At 41.9% G+C, this 16,321-nt stretch overlaps 1 protein-coding gene across 2 annotated transcripts in view; it reads left to right on the plus strand.

Annotated features, from left to right (window-relative positions):
- Nucleotides 1-16,321, plus strand: part of mthfd1l (methylenetetrahydrofolate dehydrogenase (NADP+ dependent) 1 like) — a 35,017-nt gene that overhangs the window by 14,189 nt on the left and 4,507 nt on the right. For both annotated transcript variants that reach the window (XM_035143898.2, XM_035143899.2), the window contains exons 19-26: nt 848-916; nt 5,085-5,196; nt 10,088-10,227; nt 11,478-11,519; nt 12,951-13,054; nt 13,194-13,371; nt 14,114-14,221; nt 14,462-14,614. In XM_035143898.2, the coding sequence (XP_034999789.2) occupies nt 848-916; nt 5,085-5,196; nt 10,088-10,227; nt 11,478-11,519; nt 12,951-13,054; nt 13,194-13,371; nt 14,114-14,221; nt 14,462-14,614 (906 nt within the window). The remainder of the gene's footprint in view (nt 1-847; nt 917-5,084; nt 5,197-10,087; nt 10,228-11,477; nt 11,520-12,950; nt 13,055-13,193; nt 13,372-14,113; nt 14,222-14,461; nt 14,615-16,321) is intronic.

The raw sequence follows: 16,321 nt of genomic DNA on the forward strand, positions 1-16,321 counted from the left end.
TAGATAGATAGATGGATACATATACTTTATTGATCCTGAGACAATTTACTAAACAAAGTGAATGAAAACATCTTCAACCTTTTTGACAACATGCAACTTACATTTATTAGAAAGAAACACTAAATAAATAATAATTAACATTGCTGCAAATACAGAAAACATTTTTAATGTATGACCTGCAACATTTCTCGGTTTTCAATGTGGTGAGTGCATTTCTTTTTTATCCTAGGGACACAGGCAGGGTGGTTGACGTGTAGAAAAACTCCTCATTGCCGTTATTAACTCTACTATCTGCTGTTTTCTGTCAGACTTTTCACCTACAAATGTCCTCATTTCCCACTTTTGCCCCAAACACACTGCAGCCCCACTTCCCCCTTTCAAAACAACGTCTCGTCTAGGTGTAACCTGTGACGAAGACGTTAGCCAGGCCTCTTCGCACCCCTCACCAGACCCAGATCTATGGGCTCAGCTGGCTGCGGTTTTACAACCGAAAGCTGCAGCCCAACTGTGTTGTTTCAGAGCCGCACGGGAGGATCCCCTATAAAGTTACATTAGTCCGGTTGGTCAGGATGCAAAAACATTACCACACCTGCAGAGCCAGACCCAGGGGGAATATGGTGTAGAGCTGTGTGTACACTACAGTATATGTGTGTTAGTGTATCCAGATTGATGACGGGGCACATTTTGAAGCAAATCCTACTCTCGGTGTTACTGTCGTGCTATTTATCATTTAAAGAACTATTTCTTTACGTCAGCATCAGTTGTTTGTATCATTGAGGTAAACATTTACATCTGAATCCCAATAACCTGTTCTCGTCTCTCATATTTCTTTCTTCCTCCCTGTCAGGGTGTGAGCGGAGCACTGGCGGTGTTAATGAAAGATGCCATTAAGCCCACCCTGATGCAGACCCTTGAGGTGAGACACCCACATAACCCCACTTAAATAGTCGTTATCCGGCTCAACGTAGCGTCTTCTGATGAATATCTCGTTGAAGAAATAGGCTGAGGGTCCGCGGGGAGAGGGGAAGCGTGCACTAAACCTACCTCTGCTGTCAGAGAAAAGAGCAGAGTGCTCCAGTGGGCGCTTTTAAGAAAGGATGATAGATTGACCTTTTCCTCCCATGGCTCTTTATCTTAATAGCAGTTTAGCAGAGGGCAGGTGGAGCTCTCGGTGGAGGCCACTCGGTCCCCACTTACACAACTATCAGTTATGGGTGTGACGACTTATGCCATAACACTGCCTCTCGCAGCATCTGCTTCTCATTTGGATTTTGAGACATTGCCATAACATGAATGGACATGTGATCACACAGGCACACAAGCGACCCTAAACTGTCCCTGTACTACGGAGAAAACTCCCAACCCTGGAGAAATGGAGGGGAGTGGAGATTAAACACACTGACGACACACTGATCATCTCTGTTGCTGCAGGAGTCTGTTTAATGGAAGCACCGAGTTTACAGACTAATGTCTCATTAACTAACATCAGGAAGGGATGAGAATGTGACCTTGAAAATAATCCATCCCCCTGTGCTCGTCTTCAGGCATAAATATGACTGATAGAAAAATAATCACCATTTTAACACAATCTCTCAGCTGGGAATATTTTTACATCACAATATGACCTTATATTTCTGTACAAACGGTTTTAAATTACATTGTGTGCCTCTGCGATTAACTCTAAAACATGTCTACACAAACCACTACTCTTAATGGTGAATATTATGTATTTAAATTTAAATTTTATTTTGTATTATTTTGTATTCTTTTGTCTACCTCTTTCTAACTTGCCTGCTGCTGTAACAACTGAGTTTCCCCGGTGTGTGGATCAATAAAGTTGTATCTTCTCTTGTCTTAAAATTGCTATAAATACAAATTAATTCTTGGATTTTATAAAACAAAAAAAACGTTTTCATACAACTATTAGGAAATCTTATACTACGGCTGTCGATATGGCCCAAAGTTATATTAAGATAAAAGTACTACACTGTGTTTTCACATTGTATATGCATTATGTTGTTAAATATTGAACTTTTGTAATATTTGTTGTTTATTTTCCCCTTAAATTGAACTTAATGTCTAATACGAGACACTGGTTAACCTTCTTGGGAGACTGGTGGAGATTTTTGTGATTTTCTGACATTGTATGGACTACATGATTAATCGAGAATCTATTTTACGCGTTGATCAAATGAACCAAATTAGATATTTATGTGTAGAATTTGTGTAAATGGTAAAAACAATCTTGGATAAAGCTTATCACTTAGTCTACATGGAAAATGACAGTGATTCCCAAACTGTTTGTCAGTCACTGAAGTTTATACTCCACACAATGTTTGCAGTCAAGCCTCTGATAACAGCTTCGACTTTCCGTTGTTGTTGTCGAGCTATTTTGTGTTTGTTTGCTCTTTGTTGGTTTCGAACAGAAAGCTTGATTACATGGCGGGATCGGGCGGGTAACACAAACACACACTGTCCCACATTGGGTGTTTTCATGGGTGTAGAAAGGGGGGGGGTGGTGGTGGAGTGGAGCATTCAGCAGAGATTTGGTTACTTTGTTTTTTCGGAGGAAGCGCTGCAGTGCTGTTGTGTGAAACTGTTTCCTGTGTGGGTTTCCTGTGATTTTGGTCAGGGAGCTGGTATCGGGAACCGAGCGGGGGCCCCAAGAGCTCCATGAGAACTTTCCGTTGAGCTTGACCGCCCGTTCTCTTTGTGCCCTCTTCGCTTGGGATGGTGTGTTTGTGTGTGTGTGTTGAATACAGACAGACGCGATGCAGACGTTGTGTGTTTGTCTGCGAGAGCGTGTACATTCCTGTGATCTCTCAGATGAGGCAGGAGACAAAAAGCACATGAGGAAAAAGCGGTAGTTTCTGAACCCACGTCTACAGTCGTTCCGTGCATTTTTCAAACTTCCTGTCTACGTGGAGTTCCACAGAAGGAAGGCGGGCGAGTAAAAGCCTTGATAGTCTACCCTGTGACTTCCGGCCTTTCCAGCTCTCTAAAAATCTCAGCTGGGAATATTTCATTAGCGTGGTTCTCTCCTGCTGCTGCCGTCGTGGACAGTACGAGTGATCCACAGGAAGAGGATATAGTGAATCTTCCTGTTATTGTTCGTCTCCCTTCCTACTCATCATACAATCCGCTTGTCCACTAAACCGAAGAGGTGATACGTTGGACTTCTCGTTTATTTCCACTGTCATCACCCTGTTGTCGCTCGTTTGTTTCCTGAATCGCTTTCCCTCGTGCACAGATGTGGAAAGTGTGAAAAGTGTGAGCGGGGTCGAGTTAAAGTTCAGTCGTTGCAAACACACATGGAAATCCACGCAATGTATGACGTGTGTGTGGTGTCATACATTGAGGAATAGGGGGAAAAAGGTTATTGAATGGGAGTTTTTGTCATCAAACTGTGTTGCCCTCACCTCCTTTTCCTTTTCCTCTTCGTCTTCGTGCAGTTCGATGCCGCTCTAGTCTCTACCACTATTTGCAAAGACAAATAGAGTAGTGGCAGCGTTTGTCAGGGCCTTGTTTAATAGTTGATTTACTCCCCCAAGAGGGAGGTTGTTTATACAGGCGGAGGGAGAAGTATGCAAACAAAAGCTTAGAAAATCGTGAAAGGCCTTCCCATCCTTCCCCTTTCCTCCTTCTCAAGGAATTTGCAGGCAGTGTAACAATGGGTCAGTTGGCTGTCCACCGTTTTTCATCTTGACCAGATTTCTCAGTAATTCTCCCTCACAAGGATTGTGACCTTGAAGAGTAAATCATCCCTCGGTGCCTGTGTTCTTTGATGCCTTGCCTCGTGTGCGTTGGAGTCACCCTGCAAAAATATCTTTGAATAATTCACAGTTGTTGCCTGCAAACCTTTTTAAGAACAGATCTCCTGTCTGTTAGATAACAGCAGCCAAGAGTCTGAGCAGCGGAAACAGTTTGGAGAAGAACCAACACATACAGTCGTTGCGACCTGACAACTGAATAGTTATAGGACACATAACACATGGGCGCTTACTCCTTGAGCAGCAGGTCCCCGGTTCGACTTCTGCCTGGCCGGACCATTAACTGTGTAAATACTCTCTCCCCTTCTCTCTCACCCCGTTTCCTGTCTCTATCTGTTTTTGCAACAGTATTTTTATTATATACATAACTCAAGGTGCACAGTACATATAACTTGGCATGTGAAAGTATAAATGTAAAGACACAACTAACTTATTTAAATTCTTGAGAGGAAAATACATTTTCCACATTATGAGGCAAATTTTGCCCATTTCTCTTATTGCAATGTATGATTCCAAGCAACAAGTGTAAGACAAACCTTGGTTTCTCTCTAAAGACTCAAACCAAACAATATTTAGGATGTGTCCCAAGCAACACATTATGATTCACCTCCAGTTTTACCTCCATAGCCGAGCACATTTCTGTCTCTCTGGTTCAATTACAGAAACTATTTCCACCAATGCTATTTCATCTATTGTGATATTTAAGTCAGTATTGCACACAAATTGCAGAAAGTCTCATTTATATGTTACAAGCAAGGTTTAGTTCAACATACTTCTGACCCAGAACTGGTCTGTTACACCTGCCCAGTAGTAAACATTAAAACTGTCAAAACATTTTTTTTTAGCTAGGCATTTCATGTTTACATCGTGTATATGGCATCTTTATTACATGTATTGCATTTTCCATTGTCTCCTGGTTGGTTTCTGTTTTTAAATCTTTGTAAATATCAACTGAAAGTAATTGTGTGTATGTGTAATATATACAGAAAACGTGCACTTGAAGTGCTCTTGTAGTTTGTGTGTTCAGTCTTTAGTGAGTAATTCAAATCAGCAGGGGGAGGAAGCCTGGCCCACAGTCGGGCTGGCGTGCCAGTCGAGTACCTCTTCACTTGTGCCTACTGTTTAGACAAACACGGTACCAGCCAAAGTGCATCCACACGTAAATATTTATCCTGGACGTTTGACTGAAAGACGTCGCATTTAGTATGAAAGAGCTGGTTAGTCCTTATTTAAACTTGGTTGAAGAAGTTGCTGTGGGCGACACTGTTTTCTCAACTCCTCCTGTATGTTTGTGTGCCCCTCGTCTGGTTGCAGGGTACTCCAGTGTTTGTCCACGCCGGGCCTTTTGCCAACATCGCCCATGGCAACTCCTCGGTGTTGGCAGACAAGCTGGCTTTGAAGCTGGTCGGACAGGACGGCTTTGTGGGTGAGAACACTCCGCCTGTGCATACAGATCACACACACACACGAGCGAAGGCAGATGCACAACCTCAAAACCTCTTGGCAGTGACAGACAACAAGATGTTAACTGCCGAGGCCCAGATGTGGAGGGATTTAAGCTTCCTGAGCCGATTCAATGATAATATACATTTTACAACAGTCGTGAATTTCAGCTTGTTCCTCTGCTTTGTGACCTTTAGCCTACATTTGTCTTACTCCTGGTTCTGGCTCCGTTCTACCTGCCTCGGGTCGTCCACCGCTCTGGTGTCCTGCTCCTGCGTAACTTTCTAGGAAACCGCTGGAGAGGTTACATTAAATAACACAAGAGAGAGGGGAAGGAAGCAGATTGATAATCTTAAGTGTGCCTGGAATGCTTTAGAGTAAACCACACTAATCCCCTCAATGTCAAAGCATACTTGAGTATTTCCACTTTTATCTGTCCATCCATCACCCTGCTCTCCCACCCTCTTATTGACTTTGGCAATAGAAATATGTTTGGAATGCATGCGTGTGCAAGTTTGTGGGGCTTGTGGTGCATTTGATGTACGTGCTACTCTCCTCGAGACTTGTATTTATGTGTATTTGAGACATTTTATTTTGACTAAGGACAATAACAGGTCAACAAGGGTAACTAATTAAGACAAGCTGTCATCTGGGAGCGCGGAGGCTCGAATGCGCTTTCTAGACCTCCACCCCACTTGTTTTCCATCTGTCCATCTCACTCCCTCCCTCGCCTGTGTGTTTGTTACCTGAGCCTCAGGTATGCCAGGAACTCAACCTGCCTCCTCTTCCTCCCTGAGCAGCTGGGATGCATGTACCCCCCGCCTCACCCCTTCACTTTCCCACAGCCTCCCCTCAGCTCTTTTCCCTGATGCTACAAACGTTACCTCCCTCGCACTGGAATCACTTTAAAGAATATCAACTAAACAGCAAACACAATCTGTGTATTTTTAAATGATCGAGTTTCATCATCAAGTTGAAGTTATTACTGATTTTGGCACAGAATGACATGAACTTATCAGACAGGGTTAAAAACACTCAACAACATCACTAGATTAACTAAACTACTTTGATTAGACATAAGACGGAAGTGACACTTGACATTTTGGGAGTGTCCCTTTATATTTGATAATTTTCTATATACTCTAAATGCTCAAGCAAATATGTACAAAATTAGTTTCCTTCAATATACTCTGCCTACAAATCATGGTGTAAGTGTCTTATCCGACCACCAGACCCTGCAGGTCCCCCTCAGCTGTGGGTAGAAACAATTTTGTTTTACTGCTTGCAGCTTTATTACAGTTTTTATTCACTCTCACTGGTCTCATCAGTCTTGTTCCCAACAGGAAACTATGCACACTACCTTCTAACAGGCACACGACCAGCAAACACCCAATGTTAGCATGTCACTGCATTTCACAGATCTCATTTCAACCATTGACTTGAGTTTAATGTTGTTATATGAATGGATGTGAAAGTGAAAACCAAAAACTACAAAAAGCTTTAATAAAAACTGGGATCTTTCTTTTGAAATCTTTATACGACCACACCACAATGTCTTGAGTTAATATACGGTTGAGTTTAATTATCTCCAAACCTTCCTCTCATGTGGCAAAGGAAGAACGTGAACTCTCAGTGAACTCACCGAGGCAGCGTATGAAAATACTCAGGGCCTGTGCTTCATCATGCTCAGTATTACAGTGACGGTTTTTCAAGTCACTTTGGAATCTGCTCTTAAAATGTCGAAATTTTGTAAGGGGGGGGGGGTGTAATTTCATCGTGCCAGATGTGAGGGATTCCTGTATCGTTTACAGTCTGGGGTATTGAACACAAATGAGATGTGAGATTTCCCTGACGGCAAAGCCTCATTAAACTACAGCGACAAATCATTTGGGCTTTTTTAAGAGAAGTGACCGCTGACAGATGATGATGTAAAATATTTTCAGCCTTCGCAGCTTTCTTCAGCTACAGCTTTAACTTGTATTTCTGTTTTTTTTTTCTTTTCTGCTTTTGTTGGTTTGTAATCGTAAACTGAATATTTTTGTTTTCCAAACCCCTCGATTTATTGAGAAAACAACCAACAGATAAATCCATAATAACAATAATTATTAGTTTGAGCCCCACACAGCACAGTTTATTGTTTGAAAGGAAGTAGATGATGGTGTTGATATAGCCTATTTTCCAGTGTTTTTATTGGCCAGGGTACTGATACCACTGCTCTGACACCACCCAGCTCGCTCTCTGTCTCTCTCTCTCTCTCTCTCTCTCTCTCTCTCTCTCTCTCTCTCTCTCTCTCTCTCTCTCTCTCTCTCTCTCTCTCTCTCTTTGGCCCCGTTCACAACAACATCGACCTTTTCTTCCCCTCTCGCTCTCTGGTCTGTTAAAGGTTGTCGCACAGAACAGGAAGCTTGCGAGTGTTTCCTTATGACATCCTCTGGGGTCACTCTCCTGCCAGTGTAACGTGGAGGGGGCTCGTCGTATTTGCTGTCGTTTCTCATTAGCCGTCTCTTTTTGTTTTCATTCCTTTTGTCTCTGAAGTTGATTTGCTCCGATGTATCTGAGGTGTGACTTCTCAGAAATACTCTAGTGGCACTAATGAGAAACACTCAATTCTGTCCGTGACCCAACCTATTGCTGAGTTTCATGCCTGCAGGTTTTAAGTTTGGAGGTGATGCAGCCAATGCATTCTGCTTGACGTTAATATTGTCATTTACATTCATTTCATTTTCAGTTTTATTTGTGTAGTGACAAACCACAACATGCATAATCTCAAGGCACTTTACCACAGGCTAAACAAACAGCCCATTTCCAACAGGCAGGTTTATAACAGACACTGCACTGGTTGTACTACAATTGTTCTTCCTCTTTTTCTTTTCTCTTGAGAAATTTCCCATCCCTCAAATTTAATTTTAGCTTTTTATCTCTTTTCCATTCCCTGTCCCTTTCTACCTCACATCTCTTCTTAGTGAATGTATTTGAGAACAATTTATCCAATACAATCTGAGTTGATTTGATTTTTTTATCGATAATCAAAAAACAAAATAGATCTTCTATCTCAAAGGAAGCAACACAAATCATTTCCTGAGCGCTGACAGCTTAACTGTTCCAGATAAATTGGGAATTTACTGTAAAATCTCCGCGCTCACACAAGCATGTAAAGGACATGCACATAATTCGTCACATTAATTTGCCTCCGGACATGCGTCCTGATCACATTTCCTCGCGTCCTTTAATACAATTAAATGACATGTTGAGAGAGTTAGCTGTTTGTTGTTATGTTCTATAAATGACTGCCCACGCACAAAAACACACACCTTTCACCAGGAGAGACAGACGTGCAGGACGGCCTGATAAATGAAAATGGCCCACAGGAAGTGGAGGGAGGGTCTGGACCAGCAACAGATGCTCTAGTGAGATATTAGCTAATAGAGCGTTATTATAATAATAAATGGTGATATGGACACTCAACATTGGCTGACAGCCCCTAATATTGTCTCCCTTCTTATGCAACTATTCTGAGTATCATTTAATTTTCTTTCCTCTAAAAATACGCCTTGTTTTATCGTTGAGCATCATCTTGACTGGCGACAGTCGTGGCGGGAAGGACGAACTGATTGGATTTTGGAGGTCAAAGTTGAACTTTTCAAACAAATGTGTAATCGAATTATACGTTGAAGTAATGACATTTTTCACAATCAAACAAAATCTAAAGGTCAACTCCATTGTGACACTGTGACATCACTGTCTTTTTTAAAAATGCTTGTTTTGGCCAATATTTAAAGCCATAACTCAGTTTTGAGGCTTAAAACTGAATAGTGGTTCATGCACACAGTATTTTTTATTGGTCTCAAGGATACGACATGCAGTTTTAGGGCATGTTTAGTATTTTAGTTTGTTTTTAACATTGAAAGTGGAGTTCTTATCCTTCACATTCAGTCTTTGTACTAGTTTATTATTTCAAAAGTATTACAAAAAGCCCTAGTTTCTTACTCGCCTGTTCACATACAAGGAGTTGTGGTTAATTTGGTCTATTCCAAAGCCGAAAGGATCCAATCTTGCATTTTAGTGCCATTTAGGATTTAACTCATACATCTACATCATATGGACTCATGAACAAATACCTAAACAAACTTTATTCCCCTGTCTGACAGAAAGTCTCCTGCACTTGACTTTATTGTTCTTCTCTGGTGGTCATCAAGAGTTCATAAGGCTTGATATTGAACTGAACTGGACTGTAAGGGTAGTAAATACCGACTGTCAGGTAGAAACAGAATTCAATTCACGTGAATGTCCCATCACTCATTTTGGATTTTCACACACCAGTAAAGCACCAGAGTTGTCTCAGAAGAGAAATTGGAAGTCCATCCTTTTTTGCCCTATAGCCACGAGTTGTTAAAACCTCACTACAAAACCTGAGGTGTGAAACAAACCTTCGTCTTCCTCTGAAATTGAAGCTTTGGCCAGTAGCGTGTGTTGCAGCACAATGGTGCCACACACATAACAACAGTAACAGGAAGTCTTATCTTAACAAGGCCGTCACTGCAGGTGGACTATTTGCTTTGTTTGGAGCCAGTTCAAGAGGCGTGTGTGTGGGTCTGTTCGTATCTGAGGCCCTCACGCTGAACCCATGACTCAATCCAGCGTTACTGCTCACAAGGAAACAACAGTCACACTCACTTCTTATTCCCACGAGGTCCGTGAACTGAGCCCACATGTGTATGAAGTTGTATTCTGATTTAATTCAAGCAAACATTATGATCAACATAAATTAAGTAGTGGAGAGGAAACAAGTAGAAAGATGATTCTGTCGTTCTGTCGATGGCAGTAAACTCTTATTATAGATTTATCAATGTGTAATTTCCTCTGTGTCCTCACAGTGACTGAAGCTGGTTTTGGAGCAGACATCGGGATGGAGAAATTCTTCAACATCAAATGTCGGGCGTCGGGTTTGAGGCCTAATGTGGTGGTGCTGGTTGCAACCGTCCGAGCGCTGAAGATGCACGGAGGCGGTCCTAATGTAAGTGAACACATCACTGTTAGCTTAATACACTCTAACCAACACGAGGACGGCAATTAACTATTATTTCGACTATCGATTACTCTGAAGCGACGATAGAAAGTGACGAACCAGAAAGAACTCCCATTTAAGAAGCTGAAATCAGAGAATTTTTAACTCTTTTCATTAAATAAAAACCCTCAAAACGATGAATCAATTATCCGAATAGTTGGGGATGAATTTAGATGTCGATTACCGATTGATTAATCAATTACTTGCAGCCCTTGTCAAAACAGTGACGTGTATCCGTGGCAACAACTTTAACAGCCACCTCTCCTTCTTGTGAATATTTCAATGCCAGGTTTCTTTAATTCTTCACGTGTAATAACGTAGGCACTCACATTATCTCTGACTTATTGGAATGTAGTAGATCAGCCATTAAACTCACATGTGATACATGTTGTTTACGCGATTACAGCCACCCCTCATGAACCGTAACATGCTGGTAAAGGTCAGGAAAAAAAATATTTGCTGTGTTTTTAAGGAGCTGAAACTCAATAGAAATCAATTAACCCGTTTACGTAGTCTCTGAAAGTTATCTCTGTGCGTATCCATTTAAAGTATACATTGCACTCTACACACGGGAAGGTTTCATGGCTTTTAAGAGATGATTAACTAAGAGCCATTCAGCTGTTTTTCATTAGTTTTCCAGCGTGTAGGATCACCTGCCGCCCCTCCACATACACACAGGGAACAACACACAGAACATGAAGGACATGTGGTGGCATGAAAACATTTCTGATAACTCACGAGAGTTCCAATTTGTTTTGAAATCTATTTGATTGACCCACATGTTTGTAATTAATACGATTATGGAAATCTGCTTAGAATTTCTTTGTATTTTACTATTACTCAGCATCCCGTTCACGAGAAGGAAATAGTAGTAACCACCGGCTCTTCTTTGGAAATGTTGAAAAAAAGTAGGACCAAGCCATGAAAACATCAGTTCTCTATAACAAGTAAATGTTTCCAAAAATTCAAATTTGATTGACCCACATTGCCATGATTAAAATAATTAAGAAAATCTACTTAGAATTTCTTGGTATTAATGTCTGGGACATTCATTAGGATTAGCAGCATTCACTGTCTTTTCCATGGAAAATTAGGACCAAGGCAAATAAATATATACAAAAGAATAAAACAATATAGAAAATTGTATCCATATAAAATACTGAGGTGTGTTAATATGTGATGTGTTTGTGTGTTTTCAGGTGTCAGCGGGTGCACCTCTTCCTCAAGAGTACATTGATGAGGTATGAGCTGTATTAATAAATACAAGCGAGTGCACACACACACATATATATATATATATATATATATATATATATATATATAAAAAGACAACTTTATAAGGAACACAAAGGTTTGCAGAAACATAAATGTCTTGATGTGGGCCCCAGAGTTTATACTGTGATTTTCCCTCAGGCCGAATGTGTGGAAAACTAGGGAAACGAGGCATTGTTTGATTCTGTGTGTGATGCAGTGAAAGAAGATCCATCTGCTACAAGCCTCCAGCTTACCAACATTTAATCCCCCACCCGAATGCATACATACAGTCCATGGCCCATTAACAGGGTTACGAGCAGTCATTCGATTAAAAGCACAAATAGAACCTTTGCATGTGGTTCTGTGGTTTCCGGATATGTGGGCTTTAGCAGAGTGGAGGTGGGATTCTTATGGTGTGTGTGTCCATATTTGGATAGAATGACTGGTTTCTCAGGCAGCTTCAGCTGAGTAAATAATGAAGCCGTATGAGCATAAGTTAATTGTGAGGCCTGTAACGAGAACCAGAAGTACTGAGGGAAAACAGAGCCAGGGAAATGAATTTATGGGATCTGTATTGCCTTACTGCTCTGAGCCTGCGGGCTGCACAGGCTGCACACACACACACACACACACATACACACACACACACATACACACACACACAGTGCAAGATTGCATTATTTTTGTTGAAACACGGAGTAGCTCAAAGAATAGGCTGTTAATGTTCTTGGAAGTAACTTGAGTTCTGAACGCACTTGCACACAACATGAGAATTACTGATTCTATCCTGTAATACATAACCACACCAAGTATAATGACTCCTAATACTAACAATATATGTATTTTCTTTATGTAAAACGTAATTGCTAACAAGGTGATTGGCATAGATTCTGATTTAACTGCTATTAGTTTGGATAAGTCCACCTAAATGGGTGAGAAGGAAATGAGGCCATTTAAACTAAGCTTACACAGGAAGTACAGATTTCCTGTCATGCCCATCAAAAAATATCCATTTACTACTACTCGGCAGGGAAAGAAAAAAGCCTCAATTTGAGCCTTTCGGTGCCGGGGTTTTATCTCATTCACTACACTAAGGAATTGTTGATGTTGTGTGTGTTCAACATAATAGGAACTTGTATTTATTTTAAGGGGATAAATATAGCTGGGCAGTAGAGATGTGATATATCTAGAGGGAAGACACACACACTTCATATCTTCACCCAAATCAATCTTGCTGTAAGTTATTAAACGGGAGAAACCCTGAAGCTACATGAATCATCTGTTTTATTATGATGGTTCATATATTTGGTGTGCAGCCAGGAATAGTGCATTTTATAGATCTTTTAAATTGACTTATAATCATGCAGACTTCCCCTTTTGACCTCACTCTGTTCCTCTTCCTCTGTGTCCTTCTCCAGAATCTGAGTCTGGTTGCAGGCGGTTGCCATAGCAATCTCAGAAAGCAGATCCAGATCGCACGTCTGTTTGGGATACCGGTCGTGATGGGGCTCAACGTCTTCAAGTGAGAAACATGCAGTTATTAACTTATTCATTGGCCTTAGCAGTAGTGATATGATTCTCCATCTAATTATTTTTGCCTTTTAAATACGTACTTTGTTGTCATGGCCACTGCTCACATTTCCCCTGTGGTGATCCCTCAGGACAGACACCCAGGCAGAGATTGACCTCGTGTGTCAGATTGCGAAAGAGTGCGGCGCGTCTGATGCCGTGCCATGTCACCACTGGGCGCAGGGCGGGCGAGGGTCTCTGGAGCTGGCCCACGCTGTGAACGAAGCTGCCAGCAGACCCAGCAACTTCCAGTTCCTGTACGACAGAGAGGTGAGAGCCGTGTAATGAAACACACATCATCTTGTTTGATGTCTTTATTCAAGTTGTATGACAGGCAGCCGTCGTTATCCCTGATCCTTTCCCTTTCCTGTGTCGGTCACTCTCTGTTTGCAGTAAATGATGATGGTATCTTAAGGAGCAAAGCCAGAGACTGTGAGGATAAAAAACAAACAAAAAAAACATCAGCTGGTTTCAGTTAGTGAGTTTGGGAAGTTGTGACTTAAATTAACTTATTCTGTTACACTGACATGTGTTTGTGTGTGTCTTTGTGTGCACTTATTTGCAGTGTGCATGTGCCTAGATACCACGAGTCCCAACAATTGGCGTACAATAGGCCAAGGACTGATTAAATTAATGCAGTCAAATTAGTTAATTACTACCTCTGCCAAGGAGGTCATGTTTTTACTGTATTTCTTTAGTGTTTTGTTTTGTCAGCAGGAATATGCAAAGGGTACTGTACTAATTTTCACCGAACTTGGTGTATGGCTGGGGTACGGGCAAGGGAAGGACCTAGGGGCGTTCATTCACAGTCATTAACGTTGCAGAAACTGGTATTTTTTATATTTCTAATTTATAAGAAAATATTCTACGAATCTGGATATTGAGATCTGTGTGTTCATACACTTTGAAGCAGTTGGTCAGATTCTTACCTTTTGCCTTTTTTTTTTCCAAGCGCGAGAGAGATTATTCTCTTTGACCCGAGTGCTGATGTGTTTTCACCTCTGTCACGTAGATGCCGATAGCAGAGAAGATCAGAACAATCGCCCAGAGAGTGTACGGAGCGGACGATATCGAGCTGTCTCCAGCAGCTGAAGCCAAGATCGATTACTACAATCAACAGGTGAGATCAATGCTGCTGCTCCAACACGAGCCTGAGATCCGGCTACATTGCCGTTAAGAGAATCCCTCGTTTAGTCACTTTGAGTGTTTGTACCGTAACAAGCTTGTGTGTATAAAGTTGTAAAAGTGGCTCCAGACAGAAGTCATGCAGCTCATCTCCTTTCTCTATTTGTGTTTCACTTTCTCTCACTCACACTCACATACACGTTAATGCATTACATTTTCTATTTCCTTTAACCAGGGCTACGGTGCGTTGCCCATCTGCATGGCCAAGACCCACCTGTCCCTGTCCCACATGCCCGACAAGAAGGGGGCACCCACGGGATTTGTTCTGCCAATCAGAGAAGTTCGTGCCAGCATCGGGGCCGGCTTCATCTACCCACTCGTGGGAACGGTACGTGGTCAGAAACAGAAACAGCAGACTAATGCTAACTTCATTGATTGTGACTTATAGGTCACAGGTCTATAAGTACTTGCATATACAGCATACAGTTTTTAATTCTTTCTTGCCCCATATATTTCTTCAGTAATCAATCAAAGTCTACAGGACTTTGATCCCGCAGCTTTACTTCACTATCACGTGTCGTCCATCATTCACAGTCTGTAGTTCAAAACATGTTTGTTTATGTAGCTCGGTGACCAGGTGTCAAAACTCCAAATGACTATTTACTGCCCAAGACACTGAATCTCATTTTACAACCCAGCGCCCTTCCTTCACCTTGTTACTGTAGCATCCAGCTCCAGCACTGGAATCTCCTGCTGCTCACTTTGATCACTCAGGGACGTGGGCAGGAGTTCAGCTGTACTAAAAAAAAGTTAATGTACAGCCCAATCTGCACTGTAGTTCATGTTGATGTTGTTTGTTGTTGAAGCTGAATTCTCTCCTCTCTCATTGAGCTGGTTAGAGCTGATTTGCTGGAGCCTCTCGGTTGATGAAGGGCTGGGCAGGAAGGAAGCGGCTTCCTGAGCGTTTTGCGTCCCGCTGTTTCACCAGTGTGCCCTGGGGGATGGGCTTTGATAGGCAGAGGCCTAGGTGTCAAACGCCGGGCATGCTGGGAAGGGGTGGCAGTGTCTTGGGGTGGCGTCTGTCCAGCATCCCCGCCATGTCTTTGATCTGCAGTGGCCCGCGGAGCCACTGGCACGCTGATGACCCTTGAACTGTGACTCGTAACCCAAAGGGAGTCTCCAAATAGTTCTTTGAACTCTTTGGCTTAGCCCCTGTCTGCCAGACTGATCCACTGATTGAATTGTTAAAGTTAGAGAGAGGGTGCAGTCCCACCCTGTGTCCAGGTGGGCCCCTGTTTGTCTGTCTCCAGCCAGACCATTTTTGGAATAGTTGAACGATTAAATAGACAAAATGCCACAAGTTAATGCCCAGAACAAAAGTAGATAAACCCAATGGAATATGGGCAGAAAACCTCAGCATCATACTTCATAATAATAATGATGTAATAGGCAGGTATCTTCCCGGAGGGGCTGCAAGATTATGAATAGTTTCAAACATGGAGCAGGAGTTGGAGTAAAATAATAAGTTACCAAAACTGAGGAAATTATATTTTGATGATAATCCCTTGTTTTTTTGATCTAGTACTTTTAGACTTTTTTGTATTTATAGAGTGAGCACACTGTTGTAAGTGTACTTCTTTTCTCTCTGACTGTGGAGACCATTGTTATTTCATTTGATCATAACTGGCAACAGACCCTCAGGTCACAGTTGACTCGGAAGAAGCAGAAAGATCTCACCAGTAAAACTCCTGAGGCGATGAGGGGCGTCAGTATTGGGGCGGGGGGGGGGGCATTGGATGAGGGTTAAGGGTCTTTACAGGGTAAAGAATCAGGAAGGGGCTGATGTCACTCTTCAGATATGTGAGGGAGGGGTCGCAGGCAAGAACAAAACATCTCTGTAGAGTTCATATCCCGCCAGAGCAAACAGCAATGCACCGTTGAACACAAACCAGTTCAGATATATTAAAACAGCTCCCTCGACATTCACCATGGTTTAAACTGGTTAATGTTTAACAAGATGGTTACAGGACTGATTGTATGTGAAAGAAAACACACACGAGATGAAAGTAGAGCCTCATTTATTTGGCCTCAGTTA

Source organism: Hippoglossus stenolepis, chromosome 20 (genome assembly GCF_022539355.2).
Source record: "Hippoglossus stenolepis isolate QCI-W04-F060 chromosome 20, HSTE1.2, whole genome shotgun sequence".
NCBI lineage: Eukaryota > Metazoa > Chordata > Actinopteri > Pleuronectiformes > Pleuronectidae > Hippoglossus > Hippoglossus stenolepis.